Source organism: Eutrema salsugineum, unplaced genomic scaffold, assembly GCF_000478725.1.
Source record: "Eutrema salsugineum unplaced genomic scaffold, Eutsalg1_0 scaffold_13, whole genome shotgun sequence".
NCBI lineage: Eukaryota > Viridiplantae > Streptophyta > Magnoliopsida > Brassicales > Brassicaceae > Eutrema > Eutrema salsugineum.
The window spans coordinates 2,601,711-2,626,695 of record NW_006256885.1 but is presented as its reverse complement, the minus strand read 5'-3'; the positions used below and the strand labels follow the sequence as shown (position 1 = coordinate 2,626,695).

The following is a 24,985-nucleotide window of genomic DNA, read 5'->3' as shown; positions in this document are numbered from 1 at the left end:
TAGACATAATTTGTTGGACAGAAACTGCTATTTGACCCCATGATTTCTTATGTGATCAACTTTGGGTCAGTTAACTAGAATTTGAGAACCGGTTTTCGTATTACCGGTGACGGAACCACCGCCAAAGTTGGTACGTGATAATACATCCGTAACGGCTCCGGTTAAAAAATAGCAATCTATTACTAATCAAAAGATTAAGAAGAGAAAGCGAAAGAGATAGAGAGGGAAACTGATTATCTACACGGAAAAGCCAAAAACCGTGGACTCACTTTGCTTCTTATTCTCTCTCTCTCTCTCCGCAATCACCAACTTTCCGTCAACATCCCCCGATTCCCCGCGAACTCGAAAAAACCCTAAAATTCCAATCATCCCAAAATTACGGTCTTCGATACGGTTCTGTGATCGGCAGGGAACACGATGTTTCCTTGGAACTTTGCTAAATCAGCGGAGGCTGCTTTCTCAAGGTGGGCGGTGAAGAGAGTCGTCAAATTCTTGTTGAAGAAGAAATTGGGCAAACTCATACTTGGGGATATTGACCTTGATCAGCTCGATATTCAGCTCAGGGATGGCACAATTCAGCTCTGCGATCTTGCTATCAACGTTGACTATTTGAACGACAAGGTTTCTCTATCCCTTCTATTCTCAAAATGATGCTTTCCAATTATGAGAATTCTGGATTTTAGAGTAGCCAAACTGCCTTGGGACTAGAAGCTAACTATTATGCAAGTATTGAGGTTTTATGTTGAGGATGGTGTAAACTTTGTTTTAGAAATTCTCTTTAGTTTAAACCAGGGAGCTTTAGTTCATTCGTGGTGGACCATTACTTGATACAGAAAAAGGCCCTTCTCAGTCTTATATGGTAAACTGTGCTGTGTGACTGTTCTTTATCTGGAAGAGTACTGTTTTGAGTTCGTTGGAACGAACAAATGAAGATGCATTTTTTCATAGTAGTTCATGTTATGATTTACTAAATGTTTTGGTTCTCTATATTCCCAGATTTGAGAACTTTTATGGTTTACCAATTCTGAGAGTCTCATCCCCTTTCTTCTTTGATTCCAGTTTGATGCTCCGCTGCTCATAAAGGAAGGCTCAATTGGGTCTTTGTTAGTTAAAATGCCTTGGAAGACCAATGGTTGTCAAGTTGAGGTGGACGAGCTTGAGCTCGTTCTTGCACCACGTTTGGAGAGTAATGAATCATCTTCAAATGAAGCAACCACCTCCACCTCTTCCCGAGATGATTTACATAGTCTTCGCCTTGGACTAGGAAAGCATGAGAATGAGATGCTGGTTGATGCTGCTAATTCTGCGTCTATCGATGTCCATGAAGGGGTTAAGACGGTTGCGAAGATAGTGAAATGGTTTCTTACAAGTTTTCATGTCACAGTTAAGAATCTGATTGTAGCATTTGATCCTGATTTCGGCAAAGTACAGAATGAAGCTGGTCCACGACCAGCATTGGTACTTAGAATGACAGAGATAGAGTGTGGAATTTCAGAGGACCGAGTTACGGCTAATGAAGTTTCTCCTGATAGTTTCCTCGGTATTAATCGACTTGCAAACTGTGTGAAGTTTCAAGGAGCAGTTGTAGAGCTTTTAAATATAAATGATGATGATGATGGCGAAAAAACTTGTGGGAAAAAAACATCAAATGATGTGACTTTGATCATGACAGGCGAAGGAGGTGGCTTTTCAGGGAGTTTGAATTTAAGTATACCCTGGAAGAATGGTTCCTTAGACATTCGCAAGGTCGATGCTGATATTTGCATTGATCCTGTTGAATTACGGTTTCAACCTTCTACAATTAGATGGTTCTTACAATTTTGGAAAAATTTCGCTAGTTTCGGATCAGACTGTTTTCCCCCAGTTTCGCATTCTGATTTGTCGACGGATTCACCTGGAATACCTACTAATGTTATGGTAACGCCTCCAGCTACATTATCCTCGTCAGGGGGCCAAGAAGTGGAGCCTGATATTACACCTGGGTTACAGTTTATATCAGATTGGTTTCCTTCTTCTTTCAGTAAGAAAGAAGAGGATGGAGAAGTGGATATTGGTGCAAGGTATTAACGATGTCTCTAGTATTTCGTTATCACAAGTCTATTGTATCTTTTGCTTGACTTGTATTTTCATCTTTTGTCACAATCTGGATATGACTTTACCTTTTGTCTTTCTGACTGAATTCTCATATCCGTGTTATTTTTTCTTGTTTCCTACAGTGTGGACCAGTTTTTTGAATGTTTTGATGCAATGAGGAGTTACCAATCAGCTTTTGGAAGCCAAGGAGTGTGGAATTGGACATCTTCTGTCTTCACAGCAATCAATGCTGCATCTAGCCTTGCTTCTGGGTCTTTGCTTCTTCCTTCTGGTAATAATATTCTCTTGAATAATGTTTAAAATGTGTTATTACCAATCAAATGTTAGCTTTCTTATACGGGTGTTTTGGTAATCATGTTATGTAATCTAAGGTATTTTCTATGTATTATATTCTTATACTTTTAACCTATACACATCAAGCCTTTGTTTGTGCTTAAATCAATCCATTAGCTAATTATGCCAAGCAGTGTAATATTTGTAGCTTTTACTTACCTAGGCCTTTATCTTCTCCGATTCATCTGATTTGTCCTCAATTAATCATTTCTTCTTCATGTGCAACTATTCTCATCAATATGCAGAACAGCAACACGTTGAAACAAGTTGTAAAGTTTCCTTTGCTGGAGTTTCGGTGGTACTATTTTTCCAAGATAAAGACAAATGGAAAGATGTTTCCACGGGAATTCAATACTTGGGTGCAGAACTCAGAGATATTTCTGTCTCTTTTCAGGTAATTACTTTGATGACTTGTGTTTCCTCCCCTCACGAGTATCTGTGCCTAAGTTAATTAAAACATTCGTTAAGGTCAACAGGTATGCCCTCAGAATATGAGGTTAGAAGGAGAAGTGAACAGGATGGAGATCGCTGATTATTTTCAAGCTGCAAATGTTGTTGACACCGCGAATACTGAATATCAGACTAAATTGTTTAAAGATTTACAAGCCAAAGTTCAGACTACTCTTCCTCCCTTTGCCTCGTCTGATCTGAATGCTGCCTCTGAGAGATTAAGCGAGATAGTTTCTGATGGCTTCCTCTTTTGTAACAAGGGTTCTGCAGTCAAGACAATGTTGGTTACAGCTGCAGGGGGCAATGGATTTCAGTTTATTGTCAATTTCCAATCATCCAAAGCCAGCCCTAGAGGATCTAATTCGTTCTCGTTGAGTTTACCACCTACCACATTCTGGTTGAACCTTCATTCAGTAGAAATGTTGGTAAATCTTTTCAATGATGTGTCAGATTCTATCCCCATAACCAGTCATGAAAGGAATCGCGTGGCATCCAATTCTAAATCAGAAAGATTGCAAGGTAGTGTGTCAATCTGGAATGCTCGAGTGATTATGTGCTTCCCTTTTGAGAGCATTTCGACAAGGTTATGTAACTCGCTTTGTGAGCAATTTATTGTCGTCGACATATCTTCCTCATCCCCTTCTGACAATGAAAGGCGTAAGGAAGGAAGTCCAGGAGAAATGTACTTTACATCGGCTACTCGCTCCATATGCTTCAGCGTTGGTGATGTTGGCATCTATTTGGTCACTTCTGACCTTAAAGATTCTGAAGCAAATTCAAATCGTATGCAGGGTGAATTCTCTGCATATAATATAATACTTACCAACAACAGAACTAGTCACCAACTTTCAACCATTGGTATGTTTTGGCAAGATAAACCTATCGGTAGCCCTTGGTTAGTGGAGAGAGCTAAGATGTTGGCTACGCAGGAAGAATCTACTCAGACAGATAAATCTGGTGGGAATGGCCTTCAGTTTGCTGCTGTTGCTACTGCCAAAGATCAAGAAGACATCTACTCTCAAACCAGGAAAGAGATAATTTCGACTTCTTCATTCTGCCTTTATGTTCATTTGCTTCCACTTGCTATCCGTTTAGATAGTTGGGAATACAGCAAATTATGCACTCTTGTACACCAGGCAAAAAACTGGCTATCGTGTATGGCAGCCAATACAGCTGAGAAAACAGAAGAACCTGTTGTGTGTCAAACGTCTCTGGTTGTGGAATGTGATTCTGTTGACATTTTGGTTAGGCCAGAGCCGCAAATGGGCATAAAGAATCAGCTTCAGATTGAGCTTCCTGGATCATGGAATCAGCTAAACCTGAGGGTTCAGAAATTAAATCTTATGTCTGTCTCAAATCTTGGCAGTATCTCTGGTGCTGATTTCTTTTGGTTAGCCCATGGGGAAGGTACATTATGGGGTTCTGTTACAGGTCTACCTGATCAAGAGTTGCTATTGCTCTCATGTAGCAACTCTGCGATCAAGCGCGGTAATGGAGGAGGTTCAAATGCATTGTCGTCACGGTTGGCTGGCTTAGATATTCTGCACTTACAGGAACCTGAGATCTGTTACGATTTTCAAGCAGTATCTGTCAGGGGCTGTACGATTTCTGCTATAGGAGGACGCCTGGATTGGATAGATGTGGCTTCTTCTTTTTTCACTTTTCAAGTTGAAACAAATTCTCAAGAGAGAAACTCCAGCTCATCTAGTGGCTCCTCGTTTACTCTTAATCTGGTTGATGTTGGTCTAAGCTATGAGCCACACCATGAGAATACAGATCATTTACATCAATCAAGTGATCCGTGGGTGGCCTGTCTGGTAGCGGCATCTTCTTTTAGCCTTTCAAAGACAAGTCTGGTTGGTTCCATAAGAAATGATTACAGAATCAGGATTCAAGATCTTGGGCTTCTTCTGTCCGTGGATTTGGACCTTAGCAGACTTGATGGAACGTACAGTTCAGAGCATCTTCATGAGAATGGTTATGTTAAAGTTGCTAATGAAGCGCTCATTGAAGCAACTCTAAGGACTAATTCTGAAAGTGGCCTTCTCTGGGAGTTGGAGTGTTCAAAATCTCACTTGTTAATAGAAACTTGCAGTGACACGACTTCTGGTTTGATTCGCTTGGCCACGCAGCTCCAACAGTTACTTGCTCCTGATTTGGAGGAATCAGCTGTGCACTTGCAGACTCGATGGGATAACATTCAGCAGGCGAATGCTAGGAATGATTTTGATATCAGCGATAGACTCAGTAGCTCCGATTCTAGTGGAGAAATGAAAAATTTAAGATTAGATTCAGAAACTGAAACTGAAAATGGGGTCACTGGTTTGATGGGCGAAATAAATGAAGATGCTTTCCAATTTGATATCAATCGTAGTAGTCAGTCTGATTCTTTGGAATGTCAGAATAACTATATGTCATCTCATCGGCAGGCACGTAATCAGTTACCTGCTTTTCCTGAGGAACGACCGTCTAATCAGTTTGTGTGTGGGTCATCGTCTAGATTACAACCAGAAAGCATTCAAATATTCCTAGAAAGAGATGGCCTGCCTGAACTAATTGAAGACTATTGTTTGTCTGAGTTCCGTCCATTGTCAGAGGTACCTCAAGAAGGGGATTCATCAGGGAGACAATTGTTTCTTGAGACTGATTTGAGGAAGGGGAATTCTGGGTGGTATGATGATACGTCCTTAAGAATTTTAGAAGACCATGTCTCAGAAGCAACTGAGGAAGATCATGAGGAACGTATGATGGATGGAGAATTTTCATCTTTTGGTCTGAAATCTTATTCTGCTGTAACAGCTAATGGACGTATACTTCTGAAAAATATAGACCTCAAGTGGAGAATTTACTCTGGCTCCGATTGGCATGATTCTAGAAAGAAAGGTGAAATTTATAAAAATATGATGGGCCGAGATACAACTTCTTGCCTTGAGCTGGAATTATCTGGGGTGCAATTCCTGTATGAAATCTTTCCAATTGGCGGAATATGTACTTCTAAACTCTCTCTCATGGTCCAAGATTTTTATCTTTATGATAGAAGCAAAGCTGCACCGTGGACATTGGTAATTGAGATTTTCACTTTTATCGTCATAATATTTGATTATACTAAAAATAACCTGGGTATGTTATTGACCTTGTTCCCATGAATTATAGGTCCTTGGATATTACAACTCAAAAGATCACCCAAGAGATTCCTCTTCAAATGCATTCAAGTTGGAATTGAAAACTGTCAGACCTGACCCTGAGACGCCACTTGAGGAAAACCGGTATGCTATCTCTAATATTCTACAGTGTTATACTCACTTTTCTTTTTATATCTAACAATGAGAATCACATCTATAATTTCAATAAACATTGGCCTAGTTGTATGCACAACTGGATTTTCAGCAAATGTTTGATTCTGTACATGGCCAAAACCTCTATCAAACATTTTCCGAGATATGTTCATTATCCTTATTGAATAACTGCATTGTTAAATTTAATGCCTATCAAAGAAAAGACATATGCATAAATACTGAATAATTAAGGTCATTTGTCCTTGGAGGTAGTAATATTCATACAAACTAGTTTCCACGAGATTCCCTCTTTTTGGCAACATGTAAGGGTAAATTACATTACGGATTTAGTCTTAGTAAACTTGAATTACATTAAGCTTTTTTCCTTTGATATATTTTGGTGTTACTTAGATGGACCTTCTGTTTACGGCTTAAATAATAGTTACCGCATATGTGAAACCTTTCTTTCCTTTTTCTTATAATTGTTTCTCCCAGGTTACGTATTGCTTTACTCCCTATACTGTTGCATCTTCATCAAAGTCAACTGGATTTTCTCATCTGCTTCTTTGGAGCTAACAACCTAGAAAAGCCTGTAGTTTCCGTTGGAGAGTCAGGTGGATCAACGTTGTCGGTTTCTGTTAAGGGGCATAATATCATAGAAGAAGCGCTTCTTCCATATTTTCAGGTTAATAAAGATTCTTTCTTCCTATACGGTAGTATGATGCTGGAGGAGAATTATTCACGGGTTACCTTCCTAGGATATATACTGATAGTGTGTGTTTTCATGCTCAAATTAATGTAATACTAATCATGTTAACGTCTCCAAAAGATATATATGATGTCGCCCAGATGAAGTTATAAACCTCAGTGTTATTGTAATTCAGAGTTCTGAGGAAGTATGTTTCTATGAAGGTTGTTTTTACTAAAATTATCTGACTAATGAAATTTATTTGCAGAAATTCGACATATGGCCTGTTATTGTTCGAGTTGATTACAGCCCACATCATGTTGATCTAGCAGCACTAACGGGAGGAAAATATGCAGAGCTAGTGAACCTAGTTCCCTGGAAGGTAAGAAACAAAATTTTCCAGCTTGCGTCTTAAAGGTCGTTTCAGCATTACTCATCACAGAGGAACGTATGCAGGGTATTGAACTACAGCTCAAACATGTGCATGCTGCTGGAATCTACGGCTGGGGCAATGTATGCGAGACTATCCTTGGAGAATGGTTGGAAGATATATCTCAGAATCAGGTTCGTTTCACATAGCATTAATAATCATCCATTTTTGGGGTTTAGACTGACAAGCTTTTCGTGCAAAAGAAAAAAAAACGAAAGACTGACGAGCTTTTTCATGTTCTGTAATTGTAATATTTAGATTCATCAACTGTTGAAGGGGATCCCAACAGTTAGATCACTTTCTGCTCTTTATGCTGCTGCTGCGAAGCTGGTCTCCTCACCTGTTGAAAGTTACAGGAAAGACCGAAGGCTAGTAAAGGGAGTTCAAAGAGGTGAGGCGTGATCTCAAAGTGTTCAATGCTCATTTTTCACTATGATTTTTCCTTGTTTTCCTCTTATTCTATTCTATTATCTGAAACTAAGCTACTTATGGTGCACTCATTCGTTATCATATATAATGTTATAACTGTTAGAAGCCACTTGCAAAAGTGGAGCTGTTCACATAAAGGTTTCTGGTGTTTAATATATTTCCTAGAGTCTCATTCCTCTAGAACAAGGGTTTGAAGATATTTGCTTTTAGCCCTCTAGCCATGAATAGGGAACCCTTATAACTACGACTTTTGACATAGCTGATATTGGAATTGCCTCCTTAAAGCAGCATAGCATCCGCTGCTGTGGCCAAATTATTCCATATCAACAGTTGCAGGTCATGATTATGTTTCTGATAGTATACATTCTTATGTTCAGCCGTATGTGCTTGTTTCATCCAAGAATTTATTATAGTTTGTGATTTACTATAGTTCGCATGACAAGCTGCAACTGTGGATTTTCAGGTACTATTGCGTTTCTCAGAAGCATCTCACTGGAAGCTGTTGGACTTGGTGTTCACTTGGCAGCCGGTGCTCATGATATTTTGTTGAGAGCAGAATATATACTTGCAAGTGCACCATCATTGCCACAGCCCCAAGGCAAAACAAAGACGAATGTTAGACATAATCAGCCTAGAAACGCTAAGCAAGGCATGCGGCAGGTGAGTGAGTGTGAAGGCAATACATGTCCTGAATTTCTGCTCAAATGATCTCTCTTCGGCTTCTGGATCATATATATTTTTCTTTCCGGGATTTTTTTATAGGCATGTGAGAGCATAGGCGATGGAATAGGAAAGACAGCTTCTGCATTAGTCCGTACGCCTTTGAAGAAGTATCAACGTGGAGACGGAGCTGGATCAGCATTTGCAACAGCTGTTCAAGGAGTCCCAACAGCTGCTATAGCACCTGCTTCTGCTTGCGCAAGGGCTGTACATAGTGCTCTCGTTGGCATCAGAAACAGGTTGGTTCTCACATTCAAATTTTTGGAAACAGGGCTTGAAAAAAACTTTTATTTTGCAAACTACTAAAGACTCATGGGGATTTTTTTTTTCACCTTCCAGTCTTGATCCTGAACATAAAAAGGAATCTATGGAAAAGTACTTAGGCCCCGATAAACAAAGGAATCAAGATCAACACAGATAAACAACCCAGGTATAATTTTTGGTCTGTCACATTTTCGTAAATTGGTTACTGCAATTGTGGTAATTCATCCAGCAGTTGGAGAAACCAAGCTTGACTTTAACCATTTACTCCTATTTCTAATTCGTTTGGTACAGATTGTCCAATGGTGTCAGGCCCCTTTTACATTTAGCGTGTAAGTCTACTAAACTTGTTAAATTCTAAAGTTTGCTCTTTATATGGATTTTTGGTTTCAACTTGTTGAAATTTCTTGCAGGTAATATAGGTTTGAATAGAGTAAAGTGAAGAACCATTCTTTTGCCCTTCGAAAAGCCGGAGCGATGGCATAATTTTGGTATAGAACAAAGCATTATAGAATCATTCAGTTTGTCTGTACATAAAACAATTTCGATATTTCTCCATTGTAAATGTACCCCCTCAAAGTTTGCCAAATGAGTGAAAGTGTACAGTTTTTCTCTGTTTATAGTTGAAAAGAATTTTAGAACTGCCAGATTCCTTTTTCGTATATCTCTATTTTCAAAATTTAAAAATCGAGTGTTGACGAGTGTGACTTGACTGAACTAGACGTCTATATGATTGTGTTGGAATTTGGAAACGTGGTCAAATATGGTTCATGTTTGTGAATTCGATTTTTTATTTACATAACAAGGATCTTGTTAGATTTATTTTGTCAGTATTTCGTTGGACCTTTTGTCTTGTATCTACTCTATATCAAGAAAAAAAAGTTGCACAGTAATCTCTTTCTAATTTCTAAGGACTAGCTGATTATTAATTGTGGATATAGCGCTTCATAGCCCGGTGAATCGGTTAAGTTTAACAAGAAAGAATAAAATACTTCACCAATTGCATACTAGTGGTTTATGTACAATGAAGATACGATCATAGGTCATGAAGAAAAAAAAAAATACATGCAAATAAGAGAGAATTCGAGAACTCAAAATACAAAACAGGAAATATACGAACAATCGATTTTCTTTTTTTTGTTATTATCATTAGATGTCTAGTTTTCCATAATTAGCTGACTGCTTCCGGAGTCATCTTTCAGTCATCAGATTCCAATATACTTGCAAGACAATTCTGCACAATCAACATTACATAGAAGATTACATAAAAGAACGTTTGTATGGAACATTTTCTTATTTGAATGTTAAAACTTAGAACACAATATGGATTATATTAATAACTAATTATTTTACCTGAGATTTTTGGGGAAGATGGAAGTCGATGTTGTTAGAATGAATTTTCTTGGACTTGTTGAGACCTAGTTTCCACCAATTACGAGATCCCTTTGAGATCGTACGGTCAGAATCTTGAACACTGAGTTCCTCTCTAAGTGTCGTCACTTTCCTCTGAGTCTTCTCCATCGGCAACAAAACTCCACCAAAGAAGATCTCATCAGCCGCAGAAATGAAACCGTAGTTTTCGACGTTGAATTTGAAATCAGACGAAACAGGAGCTTCTTTGTACTTCATCTGATCTTGTACTACTCTTGAAACCGTCTGTTGAAGTTGGTTACTACTATGATCACTGTCTGCAAAATCATTGGAGAATGAGATTCTTGCGTCTACAAAGGATGGATACAATGAAGCTTGTTCTACATTCTTAGCCATCTCTCTCTCCCTCTCTCTTTCTCTCTCTATCTCTCTCTAAGTTTGTGTTTCTTGTTTTGTGGTAGTCTTTGGGATCTTCATATCATGCATCCACATGTTTTGCATTTTATAGATATGAGAGATTGGTGGGTATCCATGTGGATTTCCTCTTTATTTTTGTTAACCTTGTTATTTCTTAATTTTTTAAAATGCAAATTCACATTATAATTTATTTGTATAGAATAGATTGACACTGGGTGATGCCGATTCAGTGAACTGAAGGTTACTTAATTTCATGGTTTTGACTCCTCATTATGGATAACAAATACTCAATGCGCTACGACAATCAGTGCACTTAGTTTACGGACAGAGATATTAATCGATTCATTAATACGCCGTAAATCTGATATACATATCATTTCTATAGGGGGTAAATAAGATAAAGATAATAAAACTTCTCCAAATTGGATTATGTTAACTCTTAAATATATTTTTTCTTGCCAATACAAAATATACCATATCAAAATTCAATTATGTATTTTTCATCGAAACATGAACTTACATTCATGTATAATAAACTGAAACAAGAAACTATATTGTCGTCTATATAACTTTCAATAATGGACGTTTCAGCCTTCAACACACTAACTCATTACAAACTTGAATCTAATAGGAGTATCTACGATTTCTTTATTAATTCCAAATATTTAGTATACCCATATAGTATAAGAAATTACTGTTTAACTACTTATTTATATTATGTTACAAAAAAAAAAAACTATACTTTGTACTTCTTTGTGATATATATTGTTCAGTTTGACTATACTTATCCCTTTTTTAACCAATACTTATCAAAAATCCAAATAGAGCTACAACACTAACATAAACAAAGCACTAAAACGCAATCTAATACTACGAATTAAACAACCGTTTAGATCATGAAATAAAAAATCTAATACACTACATCTTATGGATAAGAACTCTAAGAAACTAAAGTTTAGAGTTTAAAACTAGGTTGCATTGATATAAATAGATGGACTTATACGGATGAACTAATACATAAATAATATATAAATATACGGGAATAGATATACATGATAGATCCAGAGATGCATTGCATAAATATCAGTTCAGTTATTTAATTTGCATGAATTTTCTGTCGTCTCTTACGCTTTGTTCGATTTAATTAGGTGTGGCACTTTATTAACCGACAAAAGTCCACCTTATCCGCATCGTTTTTCTTATTCAAGCCACTAACTTGTTAATTTTAATAAAGATCAATTCAATAAATGTTTTGCATTTGCTTATTCAAGTGATACTCATTACTCAGAAGTCTCACGAAAATATTGATTATTTCTCTCTTAATTACTCAATTAGAATTTCTTATAGACAAATAAATGAATCAATCAAGCAGACAAAATACTGTAGCACCTAAAGAGCCATGTGAGGCTGAGCTGTAAAATGTTCGACTGATAAAAAGCCCCAAAACAGAAAACCATAAAATAAATTAAATGGTAAAATCTACTATCTTTTTGGATTCAGACTTTAGGGTTTGACTAAAACTTTGGTAACATTTGTCTTGTTGTGATGCTCAGATGCTCACGTGCTTCACTTCCAGTCCTAATGGAATTTTCCCACGTTTCTTCAACTAGGGTTTTGACGCGTGGCTCTTCAAGCTAAACTAAGTTCGTTCGATTTACATAAACATTTTTGTGTGCAAACAACTGATTTACTGAGAGTGCAAAAAACCGAGTTCCTTGAGTCCAATTTTCGTATTTTAATTCAGATTTAGATCCTGCATGGTTTCCTGGATCGAGTTTCTCGAGTGAAATGCGTTTAACTCCCATCTTATTGGCTAATGGAGATTATTGATCACCAATCAAACCTAGCTAGTTACATTATAATATTTTGCATTTCTTAAAGTCTCATTTACCAAATTTCAGTGCATAAGCTGGTTTTGACTAAAGTCCAAGGAGCTGAGATTAAAAGTCTGAGTTTTAATATTAACATGTTGTAAAGCATGATAAGGGAGGGAATCTAGACATAGAGATAATATCATAGGACTTTTGTGGTGGATAAGTAAGCTGTATCTAAAGTTTATTTTGGCTGTCTTCTTGTCTCCAAATTTCTCTACATCTTCTGTCTTCTTCCTCTTAAATAAATCTCTGCATTTTTGGCTATTTACTTTGATGAATAAAAATAGCTTTTTCCAATTTACATAAAAATAGCTTTTTACCTCACTAATCTCATTTCTTAACACTTAAGTACCTCACAAACAAACAAGTCCAATTCTTGAACAAACAAAAAAAACTAGTCCAACAATTGGTACGTTTATTTTTTATCGACATCTTTTTGTTTTAATATCCGAAGTCCCCAGACTGACTTCTGAATGAAGACTGAGTACGACATTGCAAAGAAATAATCCACTTGTATTTCGAAAGAGAGATGTTTTTTTTACCGAAGAGAGACCAACATTTCTGATGAAGTTAACCGTTCCGGTTCGATCAGACTTTGCCGAAGACAGGCCTTTTAAGGATCAATTCAAAATATGTAGGTCATGGCTTTTCAAAGTTTGGGCTTGGTTTGTTCCAATCATATGATGATGGATACTAATTGGCAGTTTAAGACCGCATGAAAAAATTTGGAGAAATACCTTATGGGCCAGAATAGGCTATGATTTTTTTTTGTTAGACTTGTATCTTGTACTTAAGTGTTAAGATCAAAACTCGTCCAAACCCAATCTCACAAGGATAATAAAGGAAAAACAAAAAACCCCACAACATAGCATAAAAATGTCGCGAAGTTAAGAAAAAAAAAACTAGAAATCTCATACAAAATCATCATCGTGATTTACAGACACTTGATTTGGTCTTTGGAAAGACATTTGAATCTGAGCATCATCAGTGTTACTAGTACAGTGTAAACGCTTATAAGTAGACAACTTCACTCTTTTTGTGGTCTCGTTGAGAGATAACGGTTGCAGAGGTTCCCGAGGTCTTTGTTGCGGTTTGTTGAACGCACGTTTACTTACAGTTTGGTTTCGGTTGCTGTCTGTTTTGGTATCTTCCGGTTTTGGACTAACATTTGATTGGATGGGAATGAGCTTCCCATCTACCTGGTTTGTGAATACAAATGTAACCTGCAATGTTTTTTAAGACCGTGAAAATAGTTATGAGAGGAGAGCCTGTAAAATTATTGTAGCGTAGTACTTGCCTACTTGGCTTGGAAAAAAATTCTGACATTGTGGAATATTTGTCAGATTTATGATTATTTGGACTGAGAAAACCTGGATACAACTCACCTCGTCACCAGCTGAAGCTTGCATTATAGTATCTGGAACGGACTTTGAGGTAAAATGATGACCCCAGCTTGCTAGATCTTCCTCCAATGGATTGCCCACCTGAGAATAATTCATAAAAAATGTTTTTTTTAGATGAAATCATATGGCAAAGGAATGAGCAGAGTTTGCAGCTGACAATGGAATTGGTGACGAAATAGAAATCATGTTTTGCTAAGTTATATATAAAGTTTTGGTGGTAGTTTTTCAATATTTTATTTTCTAAGGTCTAAACAGACTTAGATTAAAGCATAGCATGATTCAGTAACCAAGCACATAAAGGGACCTGTCTCTCGGAGTTTTTTAACAAGTGAAAGCATGCTGCATCTTTTGCAAATCCGCCTATATCTTCTTCGTCAATCTGGCAAGCATTGTCATCTACATTGTTCTCATCTCCTTCTTCGATGTTTTCAGTACCAGAGGCATCATTTTGGCACCTAATGCAGCTCATCTTCTCATGTATTTCAGACCTAGTCACATTACCAGGAAAAAAGGCAGAGAGAATGTGTGTATAATCTTGGAGGTGCAAAATCTATCCCGAGAAAGTGGACATGGAAACCATGTCTGAGTGGACAAAACCATTTCCTGAATTCAAAAGAAACACGTACCTAACGTCCCCGTGGAACGAAAACAAATCTCGTAGATCCTCTGTAGAAAGCAAGTTCCCCTGGAAAATCAAAGATTTTGTGGTTGATATTCATAGTCACAAAATGTCTTTATGATGAAACATATAGCATTCCCTTCCAAAAAGACCTGTCTCGTGCTGTTATCCGTCTGTTCATGCTGAATAACTTTTTGAAGCCCTTCTTTTGACATCTGACGCTGGTAAACCTACCAATAAACCACGTGAAAGACCAGTATGATTCTAAATTAAGCAATTACTCCCGCGAGGAAAAAGTGAGGTCAATTCTGTGGATGTAAATGCAGTACCTTTTCTTCAATAGTTCCAGTACTAAGAAACCTGTAGACATATACTCTTTTCTTTTGCCCATCCCTCCATACTCTAGCAGCAGCCTGTTTTGATAGCGAAGTAATGCATGTACAGCACAATCAATCATCTCTTATCAACATAGTTCTGAAACAGTTTTAACTGAAGTTAAGATGATAGTTACTTGTTTATCATTGGCAGGATTCCAATCGGGATCGAACAAAACAAGTCGATTAGCACCAATTAAATTTAATCCACAGCCACCCGCCTTGCTGCTTAAGAGGAATGCAAACTCATCCTACAGAAGCAAAAGTCAAACCAGGTGGTTAATCAGGCTTGTAACAAACGGGAGAAAGAAAAAAAGATTATGTACCTTTGTTTGGTCGTTCAACCGGTTAACAAGCTTCTGCCTCTTGCTGATTGTTGTTGATCCATCCAGCCTCAGATATGGATATCTTCTTTCACGACAGAGTTGAGCGAAAAGATCCAATGTCTAGTGAAAAAGGTGCAGGCTATGATTATTGTATGCAGAGTGGATTTGAAATTGCTATCAATATGCAACGCACCATGGTGGCCGTTTTATGCAATCAAAAAGCATACATAATTCAGTTCTCGTGATGTTTGTAAGAAAGAGTTGCTTTTTGGATACAAAAAGAGAGATTAGCGTAACATGTTCCTTGACTTCTAGGATACCACATGCAAAAGTTGCAAAAATATGATAGCTCATAAGGCTCGGGATAACTAACACATAGCTCATGGGACGAGTAATTCAAAAGAGATTGCAACATCCCTAATTGACAATTAGGCCAGTAGTAACATCACTAGTGGCAACCAGCAGCTGAATTTGTTCAAAATTACATGCACTGTGCCCTACAAATAAAATAAAATTACCATACCTGTGTGTAGTTTGATACAAGGACTATGCGGTCATCAGTTTTACGTCGTAGGTTGGCCAAAAGTCTGGAGAGAACATGCATTTTTCCAGAGAGCTCAACCCAGGCACCGTCACCCCCAGTCCATGCTCCAGATCTGAAAGGATAGTTCTATTTAGGTCCTAAGTCATGACACACACATGCAGACATGAAATGACTCAAACTAGAGAAAGAAGCCTACCTCCCAGAGAACATTTCTGCAGGGAAAAACTGTAAGCAATTCTCAAACCCGATAGTTCCAGGACTGCCGCTTTTTATTGTATCGTAGATTAGCTACATGAAAAAGAATAGCTCTATCATAAAGTATAAACGGGGAAAGATGAAATTGGTTGTCATTCACATAGATCTTGGAACACCAAAATTTTGTAAACCTAGACTCCTAATATGAGAACTTGATGATAGCACGTTAAGATGTTACAAAGATGACTCAAAAAATACTGAAGAAACTTGAGCGCAAATAGATACCTTAGGATGATTGCAGAGCTTCTTGAGAGCTGTTATATAAGCCAACACTTTGGTCTGCTTTGCATTATCAGCAAGTGCTCTTTTAAGCTGCACACAGATGCACCCATTGTATACAGTTCCAACTTGTGAATTTACACAGCGAAATAAGAATGACTGTGATCAATGCTTACATTTTTTGAGCTTATAAAATGATTGTACAGAGTGGACTGGAGAGTAGTCATCTTGCAACAAACTACTTCAATTATCTGCGAAACATCCAGCATCAAGATTTTGATGTATTTCTGGCTTTAAAATAAAAAGCAGCAAACGGAAGAACTAGTAGCTAAGAAAAGAGACGACACTTTCACAAAGGTGTTCATTCTCTCCATTCTTTCAGCATATAATTATTTCACTGCTAAACCTACATTTATTATTCAATCTGACGATTTAACATATGAAGAAGTAACAAAGGCTATTCTCTTGACAGAGAATTTTTTCAGCATCGTAAGAAACTATATTTAGACGCCTGTTGCAAATGCAGAGAGAAAAGCACCTTAGGTGGTAAGTGATTAGAGAGCAATGCATTGGTTCTCCTCAAAATAAACTGTAAACAAAAAGAAGTCTTCATAAGGTATAGCAATAAAATATAGGCTACAATTATGAATGGGCAGTAGTGATGCTCCATTGACTATAGTACCAAAATCATCTAAGCAAATTGCATTATTTTGAAGAGATATATCTAGATAATGATGAAATCTCAATGATAGTCAAATATTTACATACACAATGCAAAGAAGAATTACCTGATTGACTTTTGAACTCAGTTCTGCAGAGCGGTCAGCAGCTAAGTTTTTCTCCTCATCAGTGGCTGTAGGTTCTCTTCCACATATAATAGGTGCCTTGGGTTTCATATACCAAAACAAGGATGCATCAATAGAAGGTAGTGTATGAAACATAAACAACCTATAGTCAATTGAAATGGAATTGAATGCCACAGATAAATTAACAGCGTGAACTTATTCTCTCATCTCAAAACTATTTTTAAAAGAAGCTTTCAACTTAATGGAATCCAAGGCCACGAAACTGCTATACTGAAAACGAAACAGAGTAAATGTAGTAGCAAAGTATACGATACAAAGTAACTTAGGCTAATCCTACAAGGTAGGCCAACAATCGCCTAGATATATTGATCTTAACATAGTTAGAGATAACATAATAGGGAATGATCGAATCAGCGTCAAAGAAAGGATCAAAATACAAAGTATGTCACCTCGTAATAATGGCGAAAATGCGCAGCATCGCCTAAGCTTCCTGGATTTGTAAAGTTGACCATGGCAAAAAACTCTTCCAAGTCATTCTGGAACATTCGGATGCAGAAGAAAAAAAAATAGGAGTAAAAACTCGAGTGTTAAATGTTAGGGGAAGTTTAATAGATAAAATTAGTGGGATCGTCCATTACCTGCATGGGAGTTCCAGACAACAAGACTCGCCGTTTGCATGTCAATGAAGCCAAAGCCTGTATCCGAATATGATAACCAAAATTAGAAGAAAAAAATAGGAAATAAAAAGTATCAACCTGGAAGGATACGAAACAAGTATGTATTTGCAAGCTACCCTGTTAGTTAATGTCTGGTCATTTTTCAACCTATGAGCCTCATCGCATATTAGAAGATCACAGGATTCACTCTGGCAGAACTTGGATGAGTGCATTCGGAATGTCTCGTAAGAAATGATAAGGACCTGTTAACATTAATTAAGTGATAAGTGCCTTTTCAGAGACAGTTAAAAATATGCACAACTATACCTGCAACGCGCTTCGTGGTCGAGTGAAACTATCTATTCCAGACAAAACATCATCTCTGGTGCTTTCACAGAGGGCAATAAGCTGAATCCTGTCTCCAACCCATTTCTTAATTTCAGCTTCCCAGTTACTAACAAGACTCGTTGGTGTAACAATAATAGCCTTTTTAACCATAGGCGTCCCATCAAATCCTTGACATAGAAGTGTGTATAGTAACGTAATGGACTGCAATGTCTTCCCCAAACTGTCAAATCAATTTAGAAGGTAATAAGAAAAACTAAATTGCAAATTATACAGAGTCCAGATCCAATATTACGTAAGAGAGATGATAAATTTACCCCATATCGTCAGCCAGAATGCAACCATTTATATTTGCCGAAGCATGTAACCCTGAAACACAATCGAACATGAACTGGACACCCTCTCTGCAGTCTCAAAAAAACCATCTCACCATGTGAGTAAAGTTGTATATATCATCCTTGATGCTAATTATAGATAATTTTACACTCATTGGTTTGTTGTATTAACCAGCCGTTCACTGAGGGTAAAATACCCAGAGCATATTCTGAAGTGCTTCAACTAGCAAAATTTTGAAGGCTTTGAAATTTTTATACCCAGCACAGACTGTAAGCAAGTTTTGAGAAGTTTAAAAAATAACACTATTCTTGACGTCACTTCGTAGATAGAAATGAAATACCTTTGATGAGGCCGAAGAAATCGGACAAGCAATGGATGCACCGCAATTTTTGTTGCATTGCTCATTCCCTCTTCCGATTCTTCAAGTTCCCACAATACCAAGGGATCAATTTCAGGTGGAAGACAAACAACTTCCTCTTCTTCATCTCTCTCAACAGTGGTTGATGCATTCAGCTTAGTAGGTAGAACAACCACAACTGGAGTTGAAGAACCCCAAGGGACAAACCGTTTGCGAGCCGAAAGGCGACGAGAAAGTTGGTCAGTGGTATTATAACCATGAGAGCACGGAGGCTTGAAGGGCTTCCTACAAACTGCCGCTCCTTCTGACACTGAAAGCACCCGAGGAAGGAGTGGCTGCCTTTGCACGACCAGATTGCCCCTGTCAGACACAGCAGAAGATTCAATTCCATTTCCTTAAAAGTATCACCCTTAAGGATTCTTTATCTAACAGAGCTATCAAATATACATATGATACAGCTTCAGAGACTAATCACAATTATCAGTTTGAAGATGGAATCATAACGCTAGTAGCACCACTCATATGAAAAATCAAAGAAGACCAGAAGCAAAGTTTTGTCGAACAAATACTACTTGCAACATAGTAAGAAAGATCACTTCAAAAAAATACTATACAAAGAAGTGAGACCAACAATCAAATGTTATAGAAATCGAAATAGGAAAACTTAATTAACTGGAGTTAATGGAACCCGAGCCGCGAAATTTCCTCTAAAAACCCCAAAAATCAATCTCAAAAACGCCAAATAATGTATACAGACGCAAGCGATTAAAGCCTCAATCAGGTTCTAAGCTCAAACTGAAATCGAGGAATTTCAATTACGCACCTCAAAAGATCATTTACGTTCTTCGATTTCCGATCGGCGTCGGATGGAGGAGAAACGGCCGCAAGGTCTTCGCACTCAGGGTTTTCCTCGGGACTTTCGTTTTCTCCTTCCGAATCTTGAGACTCTTCCTTGTAGCTATCACTAGAATCTTCAGAATCGGAAGACGAAATGACGTCTTCATCTTCGTCCTCCATTTCGACTGTAGCCGACACTGCTACGATCCCAGAGCTCCGCTTTTGACGATTCCTAAAATCCTTTTGGCGGCAAAAAAGAAACCAAATGAATTAAACCCAAATAATTTAGATCATATGACTAAAATATCTTAGAATATGGTACGCAATAATTTCCTCACAATTAACGTTGTAATTTTATAGTATTTACGATAAAAATATCTTATAAAAAAAAATCCGAATTTTTTAATTCGTCGACGTTGATTACTTCACCCAATTTCATGGCCGCACCTGCAAACTTCTCGTCTCGATGTTCCGATTATACCCTAATAGCTCTCTACCCTCTCTCAGGCCTCTCGTTTTCCTCCCTCGCCTTCCTTCTCGCTCCCTCCGTTGCCGCGCCACCGCTGATATCCCCCTCGGCGACGGAATCCGGATAACCCGGGAAGCGGATTCCGCCTCTGACTCGGCGCGGTCTCGAGATGTCTCCGTCTCCGCCGGCGGGAATGGTGAAGCGGGTAAGTGGAGGAAGAGGAGATTGCTCTGGTCGAAAAGTGGGGAGAGTTACTTGGTAGACGACGGCGACGCGCTTCCTCTCCCTATGACTTATCCCGATACATCCCCTGTGTCGCCTGATGAGATTGACCGGAGATTGCAATGTGATCCTATAGTCGAGGTTTTCCGCTTACTCCACTTTCATTTACTGATAAAAGGCCTGAACATACTTGTATTGAATCAGTGGAAACATTTGAATTGCTTTAGCTGACTTTTATCTAGACCGTGAATTTACCTTCGAACCAATCACTGCTGTAAATTTGACGATTGGGTTTGATTATTCTTTCTCATGGAGCGATAAGCTCAGATTCTTGAAGATGAATGATGATTCCGAAATGTGAAACTAAAACAAGGGGTTTGGTTTTCCTTGGGTTTCTATGATAGAAGCATTTTTGTCAACAATATGTAAAGTATACGTGTAAGCTCTTGTCGATATGGGATAAGGTTTAGATGAAGAAGGGGAAAAATGGTGCTAGAGAAACTATCATATTTGGGAAAGTAATATGTTTCGAGGCAATAGCAGTGGTAGATTTAGATTGTGCCTAGAAGATAGTTCGAATGATGCAGTTTTTGCTTTGGAATGCGTTGGGTTTGTTTATCTGATGATAATATACCTGACCGCTTCTCAGGATTGCCGGGAAGTGGTTTATGAATGGACTGGAAAGTGTAGAAGTTGCCAAGGATCTGGATCTGTTAGCTATTACAAGAAAAGGGGTAAAGAGGTTATATGCAAATGCATACCCTGCCAAGGGATTGGTAAGTTTCTGATTGTTGCTCTTTTTTTCCTGGTTTAGTTTTCCTTCCAGTGACCTTCCTACGATGAAACGAATGAAAGTTTTAAGATTCAAGAGTATCTTTGAGCTGCTTCCTTGATTCGTCTTTGTAAAAAAAAATCAAAGCCCCACTGTCTGAGCTATGCAATTCGGTTTTAATCTAGTGTATTATGCAAATTAGCCTGGAATTAAGTAGTTTAAATTGATTGCAGGGTATGTGCAGAAGATAACATCTCGAAAGGACATTGATGTGATGGAAGATTTGGATAATGAAACATCTTGACCTTGAATTAACTCAACCAGGCCCATTTATGCATGTGTATGTATGCACTTGGATTCGTTGCATGTAAAAACCAACAACCAGAAGAGAGATAGCTACTTCTTTCGGATGTTTGGCCCAAACAAGGTATAGACAGAAACTACTGATTCTTGCTCAGATAATGGCTTCTTCTTTCACCAATACTCCCAAATAGGAAATTACTGTTTTATATGTATCAGATCTTGAGCCACCACAAACTGCAGGAATTCTTTTTTGTGTTTAGATTGTATCAATTTTCCACACAGAGAAAAATAAAGTGGTAACACGATCCATTTCAATTATCCTCATGTGCTTGCTTTATCTCTTAGCTCAAGTTACTGTAGAGGTCCAGAGGTAGTTCGATAAAATGAACAGATAATGTACATGTTCCATGATTTGAAAGACTATTGCAAAAGTAGAACTGGTGTGGCCCAGATGCTTCCTCGATTGAACCCTTTCTCCATCGAGGCCAAGAAAATGACCTTGTAGTTTACAGATGCCCTGGTTTATCATTAATGAGCACTTGAATCTGATCAATTGTTAGCAACCCTAATTTTGGCCGGTCTTCATCGTGCTTGGCATGTTCTCAGGAGACGCCCTACAACAAGTAGATCAATTTTTGACATGAAAATGCCTATGACAAATGCTGCTGTTTCTTTTCAAGTATGGTAATGATACTTACTGAATAGTTAGGCCCTTTTTCTGGAGGAGTGCACTAGGAATTGTACCTTGAAGCTTGTTGTTCTTGAGGGACCTGCAGATTCACTATTAACATCAACGATAATAATCCCTGATGCTAGTCTTGATGATGATACATTCTGTTATAGGTCAAAATTTTAGTTTGCCTTATAACCAAAGTCAACACTTTTGGTCATGTTATCGGATTCGTGTGCATAGATAGACTTGCTGTTATAAGCAGAGAAGAGGGAAATAGGTTTACAGTATGCGGAGATTAGGAAGCAGGGCAAGTGACTCAGGAATCGCTCCACTGAACTGATTGTCCTCTAAATGTCTGCCCCAAAAGAAAACAGTAAGTCCAAATATTTTTCACAACAATTTTAGAAGTTTGGTTACAAGAAGGCATACAGAGTTTCTAATCTCGTCATTGGACTCAAATCTGGGATCGGTCCTGTGAACTTGTTCTTCCCCAGCCATCTGCAAACCCAAAAGTTGCAGCTTAATCTTAGTTTACAAAAAGAAACTCAAGACACTTAACACCTTTTAAGATGTAAAGTCCTTACAAATCTTTAAGAGCAGTCATCTTGTTTATGCTTGGTGATAGAGAGCCTGATAGTCCACGATTTGTCAGGTTTCTAGCAACAAAACCAAAAAAATCCTAGATTATGTCTCTTCGTGATTTAGACTTGGTAGTCTCCTAGAGAAGCTTCTCTTAGAGGACTGAATTTTGACTTACAGAGAAATTACTCTGCTGATTTTATTTTTGGAGCAAGTTAGGCCAGTCCACGAGTTGGCAAGAGGAAGGCATGGATCACCGGACCAATCTACCGGAGGCTTCTTGATGCTCTCTAACAGGTCTTCCATTGCACTTGCTGCAGAAGAATTTTGTTGTTTCCAATGGCTTCATTGATCACAAAACAGACAAAAACATGAAGCAAAAGGGAACATTTACATTACCATCTCTAATATTAGTGATCCCACGAAGAGGAAGAACCTGAAACACTTCTCCAGCATTAATTACTGCTCCCAAAGGTGAATCCTTGGCAGGAGTCAGTGTGATCTGAGTCTGCCCTGTCAATGGCCACTGGCCAGAATAAACCATAACCCCACTGGTGCTCACATTGAGTTTTCTTAAAAAGGAAACTCCATTGATTGAAACACCAAAAGCTCTCCAGCTCAAGGGGCTTGGACTCCTATCATCCTGAAAATACAGAGCTACATAGTACTTCGTGGCCGGGAGAGGAAACGGCGGCCATAGAAGCTCTAGAGGCTTCTCTTTACTCGCCGTGAACCCTTCCACAAAGGCTTTAGCCGGTGGAATGTTCCAAAAGTCCGACGGGTTAATGCTGCTTCGAGAAGTCACTGTCGAATGCTTCTTGTCCGAAAACGGTTGCCATAGACGGTTGTATTGGTCATCTGGATAGCTATACATACCATCACAAGTCAAGCTAAAAAATAAAAATGAAAATGTCACTTTATAAAACAATATGGAATGTAATCAAAGGCTACCTGATCATCTCTCCGTCTACTCCAAAGCTGTTCCTTGCAATGAGGCTAAGCTTGTAAGATCCAAGGTCCGTGGAATTATACATTTTATCTTCAAGAGATTGCACATCTAAAGCCGATATAAAAGGTGAAGAAAGGGTGTGTGCATTCTTGGCTAGACAAACACTTAGCCTTCTCCCAGGAACACCAGCAATGATCTCGTAATAAGAACTCAAGCCCTTGGCGTAATCCTCGGATGTGTTCACAACGCTCCATTTTGTGCCTCCAACGATCTGATCGAACACAGGTGGGTTGTTATTACCGTCGAAGTTGCCGTAGTAGTAAGTGGTTCGGATTAGGTACTTGGAGTTCTTGGCGACAGGGAAATTATAACAGTGTTTTCGTGATGACTTGTCCGGGAAGTAACGTAGCGTCGAGAGGATTGGAAGGAGGTCTTTTTGCTTTATAGTCGTCGTGTTGCCTACGGAGATGAATCCTTTGTCCGGTGTGTAAGTTATGTCGTTGAGTTTCGTTGAAGAAGATGATCCACAATTTAAGTAGAAACCTTCCATATGAAATGCAAAGGCGACTTATTAGGGTATCTATAACAAATGTTGATTTAGCATGCAATGGCGTAGTTAATCTAATTCTATGAAAAAAAATTGCGTTGATTCAAGAGCATATTTTAAATTGTTTTTCAAGATTCGATTAAACATATATTTCTGGAAAAAATAATAATTAAATTACGAATGCATAATTAAAGAATTATACCCCGAGGAGGAAGGAGAGCTTGAGAAATAGAGAACCAGAATAAGAGGAAGAAGAAAGGAGGCATTGTTGAAGAAGCAGAAACAAACGATCAGATTTTTTCTGTTGTCTTTAATGGAGCTAGAGATTGAAGGGAATGCGCTTGAAGGTAGAGAAAACACCGTTGAAGGTATCTGATGTTTGTTAATTTTCTTATTTTAGCATCAATGAGGTTTTGATAGGATGTAGGCAAAAAGAAAAAGAAGTGATTAAATAAGCTACATGCAATCTCTCTTTTTTATTTTGTTGGTGTGTATTCTTAGTTTATATAGGTTCTCATGCCCTTTGAATAATCCATTGAACTGATATTTCATTAACAAGAAGTGGTATCATTAGATGGACACATTGACTATATGTTTGTGGAACTAAACCATTAGTTTTTTGGTCATATTATGACTAAACTAACTTAGTGCAATCTTATGAATTATGACAAGTGAAAGTTCAGTTTCCCATAAAGGTTTACCAATTACATTTATTTTAATGAAATTAAAAACAATGCAACCTTACTCAGAAAGCGCCTGTAGCTCAGTGGATAGAGCGTCTGTTTCCTAAGCAGAAGGCCGTAGGTTCGACCCCTACCTGGCGCGTCACATTTTATTTTGACTTAATTTTGTTTTGATCATTTTTATTTTTATTTTCATTTATCCTAGTTTTCACTAGATAGATTTTGTGCATAATGCATATTCGGAGAAGGTAGAGATAGTTGGAAAAGTATGGATTTGAAGGTATTTTAGAATAAACAACTCTTTAAAAGAAAATTTAAGTGGAAAGATATAGTCATATATAATTATAGAGTATATTTGAGGTCGGCAA

The 24,985-nt window shown here is 38.0% G+C and overlaps 5 protein-coding genes and 1 non-coding gene across 7 annotated transcripts; 3 read left to right on the top strand and 3 right to left on the bottom strand.

Moving 5' to 3' along the window:
• Positions 1-271: 271 nt before the first annotated feature.
• On the top strand, positions 272-9,321 carry LOC18023144 (autophagy-related protein 2). Of its 2 annotated transcripts, XM_006406464.2 has the most exons (15): positions 272-621; positions 1,060-2,060; positions 2,217-2,365; positions 2,673-2,821; positions 2,904-5,939; positions 6,031-6,143; positions 6,648-6,837; positions 7,109-7,222; positions 7,297-7,404; positions 7,529-7,661; positions 8,163-8,359; positions 8,462-8,658; positions 8,759-8,849; positions 8,975-9,012; positions 9,094-9,321. In XM_006406464.2, exons 1-13 carry the CDS (start codon positions 418-420, stop codon positions 8,838-8,840), a joined length of 5,673 nt encoding a protein of 1,890 aa, XP_006406527.1. In that variant the 5' UTR covers positions 272-417; the 3' UTR covers positions 8,841-8,849; positions 8,975-9,012; positions 9,094-9,321. The 2 variants fall into 2 exon arrangements, with proteins under 2 accessions (XP_006406527.1, XP_024015788.1); XM_024160020.1 differs by lacking the exons at positions 8,975-9,012; positions 9,094-9,321 and having other exon boundaries at positions 418-621; positions 8,759-8,868.
• A 516-nt stretch (positions 9,322-9,837) lies between these two features.
• Positions 9,838-10,447, bottom strand: LOC18023143. Its single transcript, XM_006406463.2, has 2 exons — positions 10,034-10,447; positions 9,838-9,914 (listed from the first exon to the last, which is right to left on the bottom strand). The coding sequence occupies exons 1-2, from the start codon at positions 10,445-10,447 to the stop codon at positions 9,879-9,881; spliced, it is 450 nt and encodes a 149-aa protein (XP_006406526.1). The 3' UTR covers positions 9,838-9,878.
• Positions 10,448-13,137: 2,690 nt separating this feature from the next.
• On the bottom strand, positions 13,138-19,655 carry LOC18023142 (protein CHROMATIN REMODELING 25). The gene is made up of 21 exons (XM_006406462.2): positions 19,407-19,655; positions 18,566-18,943; positions 18,207-18,293; positions 17,872-18,112; positions 17,682-17,807; positions 17,527-17,583; positions 17,338-17,424; positions 16,871-16,966; positions 16,621-16,671; positions 16,259-16,333; positions 16,089-16,175; positions 15,805-15,896; positions 15,588-15,720; positions 15,065-15,184; positions 14,876-14,989; positions 14,694-14,777; positions 14,517-14,594; positions 14,372-14,430; positions 14,050-14,233; positions 13,728-13,826; positions 13,138-13,565 (listed from the first exon to the last, which is right to left on the bottom strand). Exons 1-21 carry the CDS (start codon positions 19,598-19,600, stop codon positions 13,254-13,256), a joined length of 2,754 nt encoding a protein of 917 aa, XP_006406525.1. The 5' UTR covers positions 19,601-19,655; the 3' UTR covers positions 13,138-13,253.
• A 206-nt stretch (positions 19,656-19,861) lies between these two features.
• LOC18023141 (protein disulfide-isomerase SCO2) lies at positions 19,862-21,490 on the top strand. The gene is made up of 3 exons (XM_006406461.2): positions 19,862-20,252; positions 20,761-20,887; positions 21,117-21,490. The coding sequence occupies exons 1-3, from the start codon at positions 19,887-19,889 to the stop codon at positions 21,185-21,187; spliced, it is 564 nt and encodes a 187-aa protein (XP_006406524.1). The 5' UTR covers positions 19,862-19,886; the 3' UTR covers positions 21,188-21,490.
• Positions 21,491-21,751: 261 nt separating this feature from the next.
• LOC18023140 (putative leucine-rich repeat receptor-like serine/threonine-protein kinase At2g14440) lies at positions 21,752-24,200 on the bottom strand. Its single transcript, XM_006406460.1, has 9 exons — positions 24,137-24,200; positions 23,390-23,930; positions 22,838-23,304; positions 22,617-22,752; positions 22,444-22,515; positions 22,289-22,357; positions 22,143-22,214; positions 21,885-21,956; positions 21,752-21,800 (listed from the first exon to the last, which is right to left on the bottom strand). Exons 1-9 carry the CDS (start codon positions 24,198-24,200, stop codon positions 21,752-21,754), a joined length of 1,542 nt encoding a protein of 513 aa, XP_006406523.1.
• Positions 24,201-24,686: 486 nt separating this feature from the next.
• Positions 24,687-24,759, top strand: TRNAR-CCU. The gene has a single exon. It is a non-coding gene; the product is annotated as a tRNA-Arg (tRNA).
• The last annotated feature ends 226 nt before the right edge of the window (positions 24,760-24,985 follow it).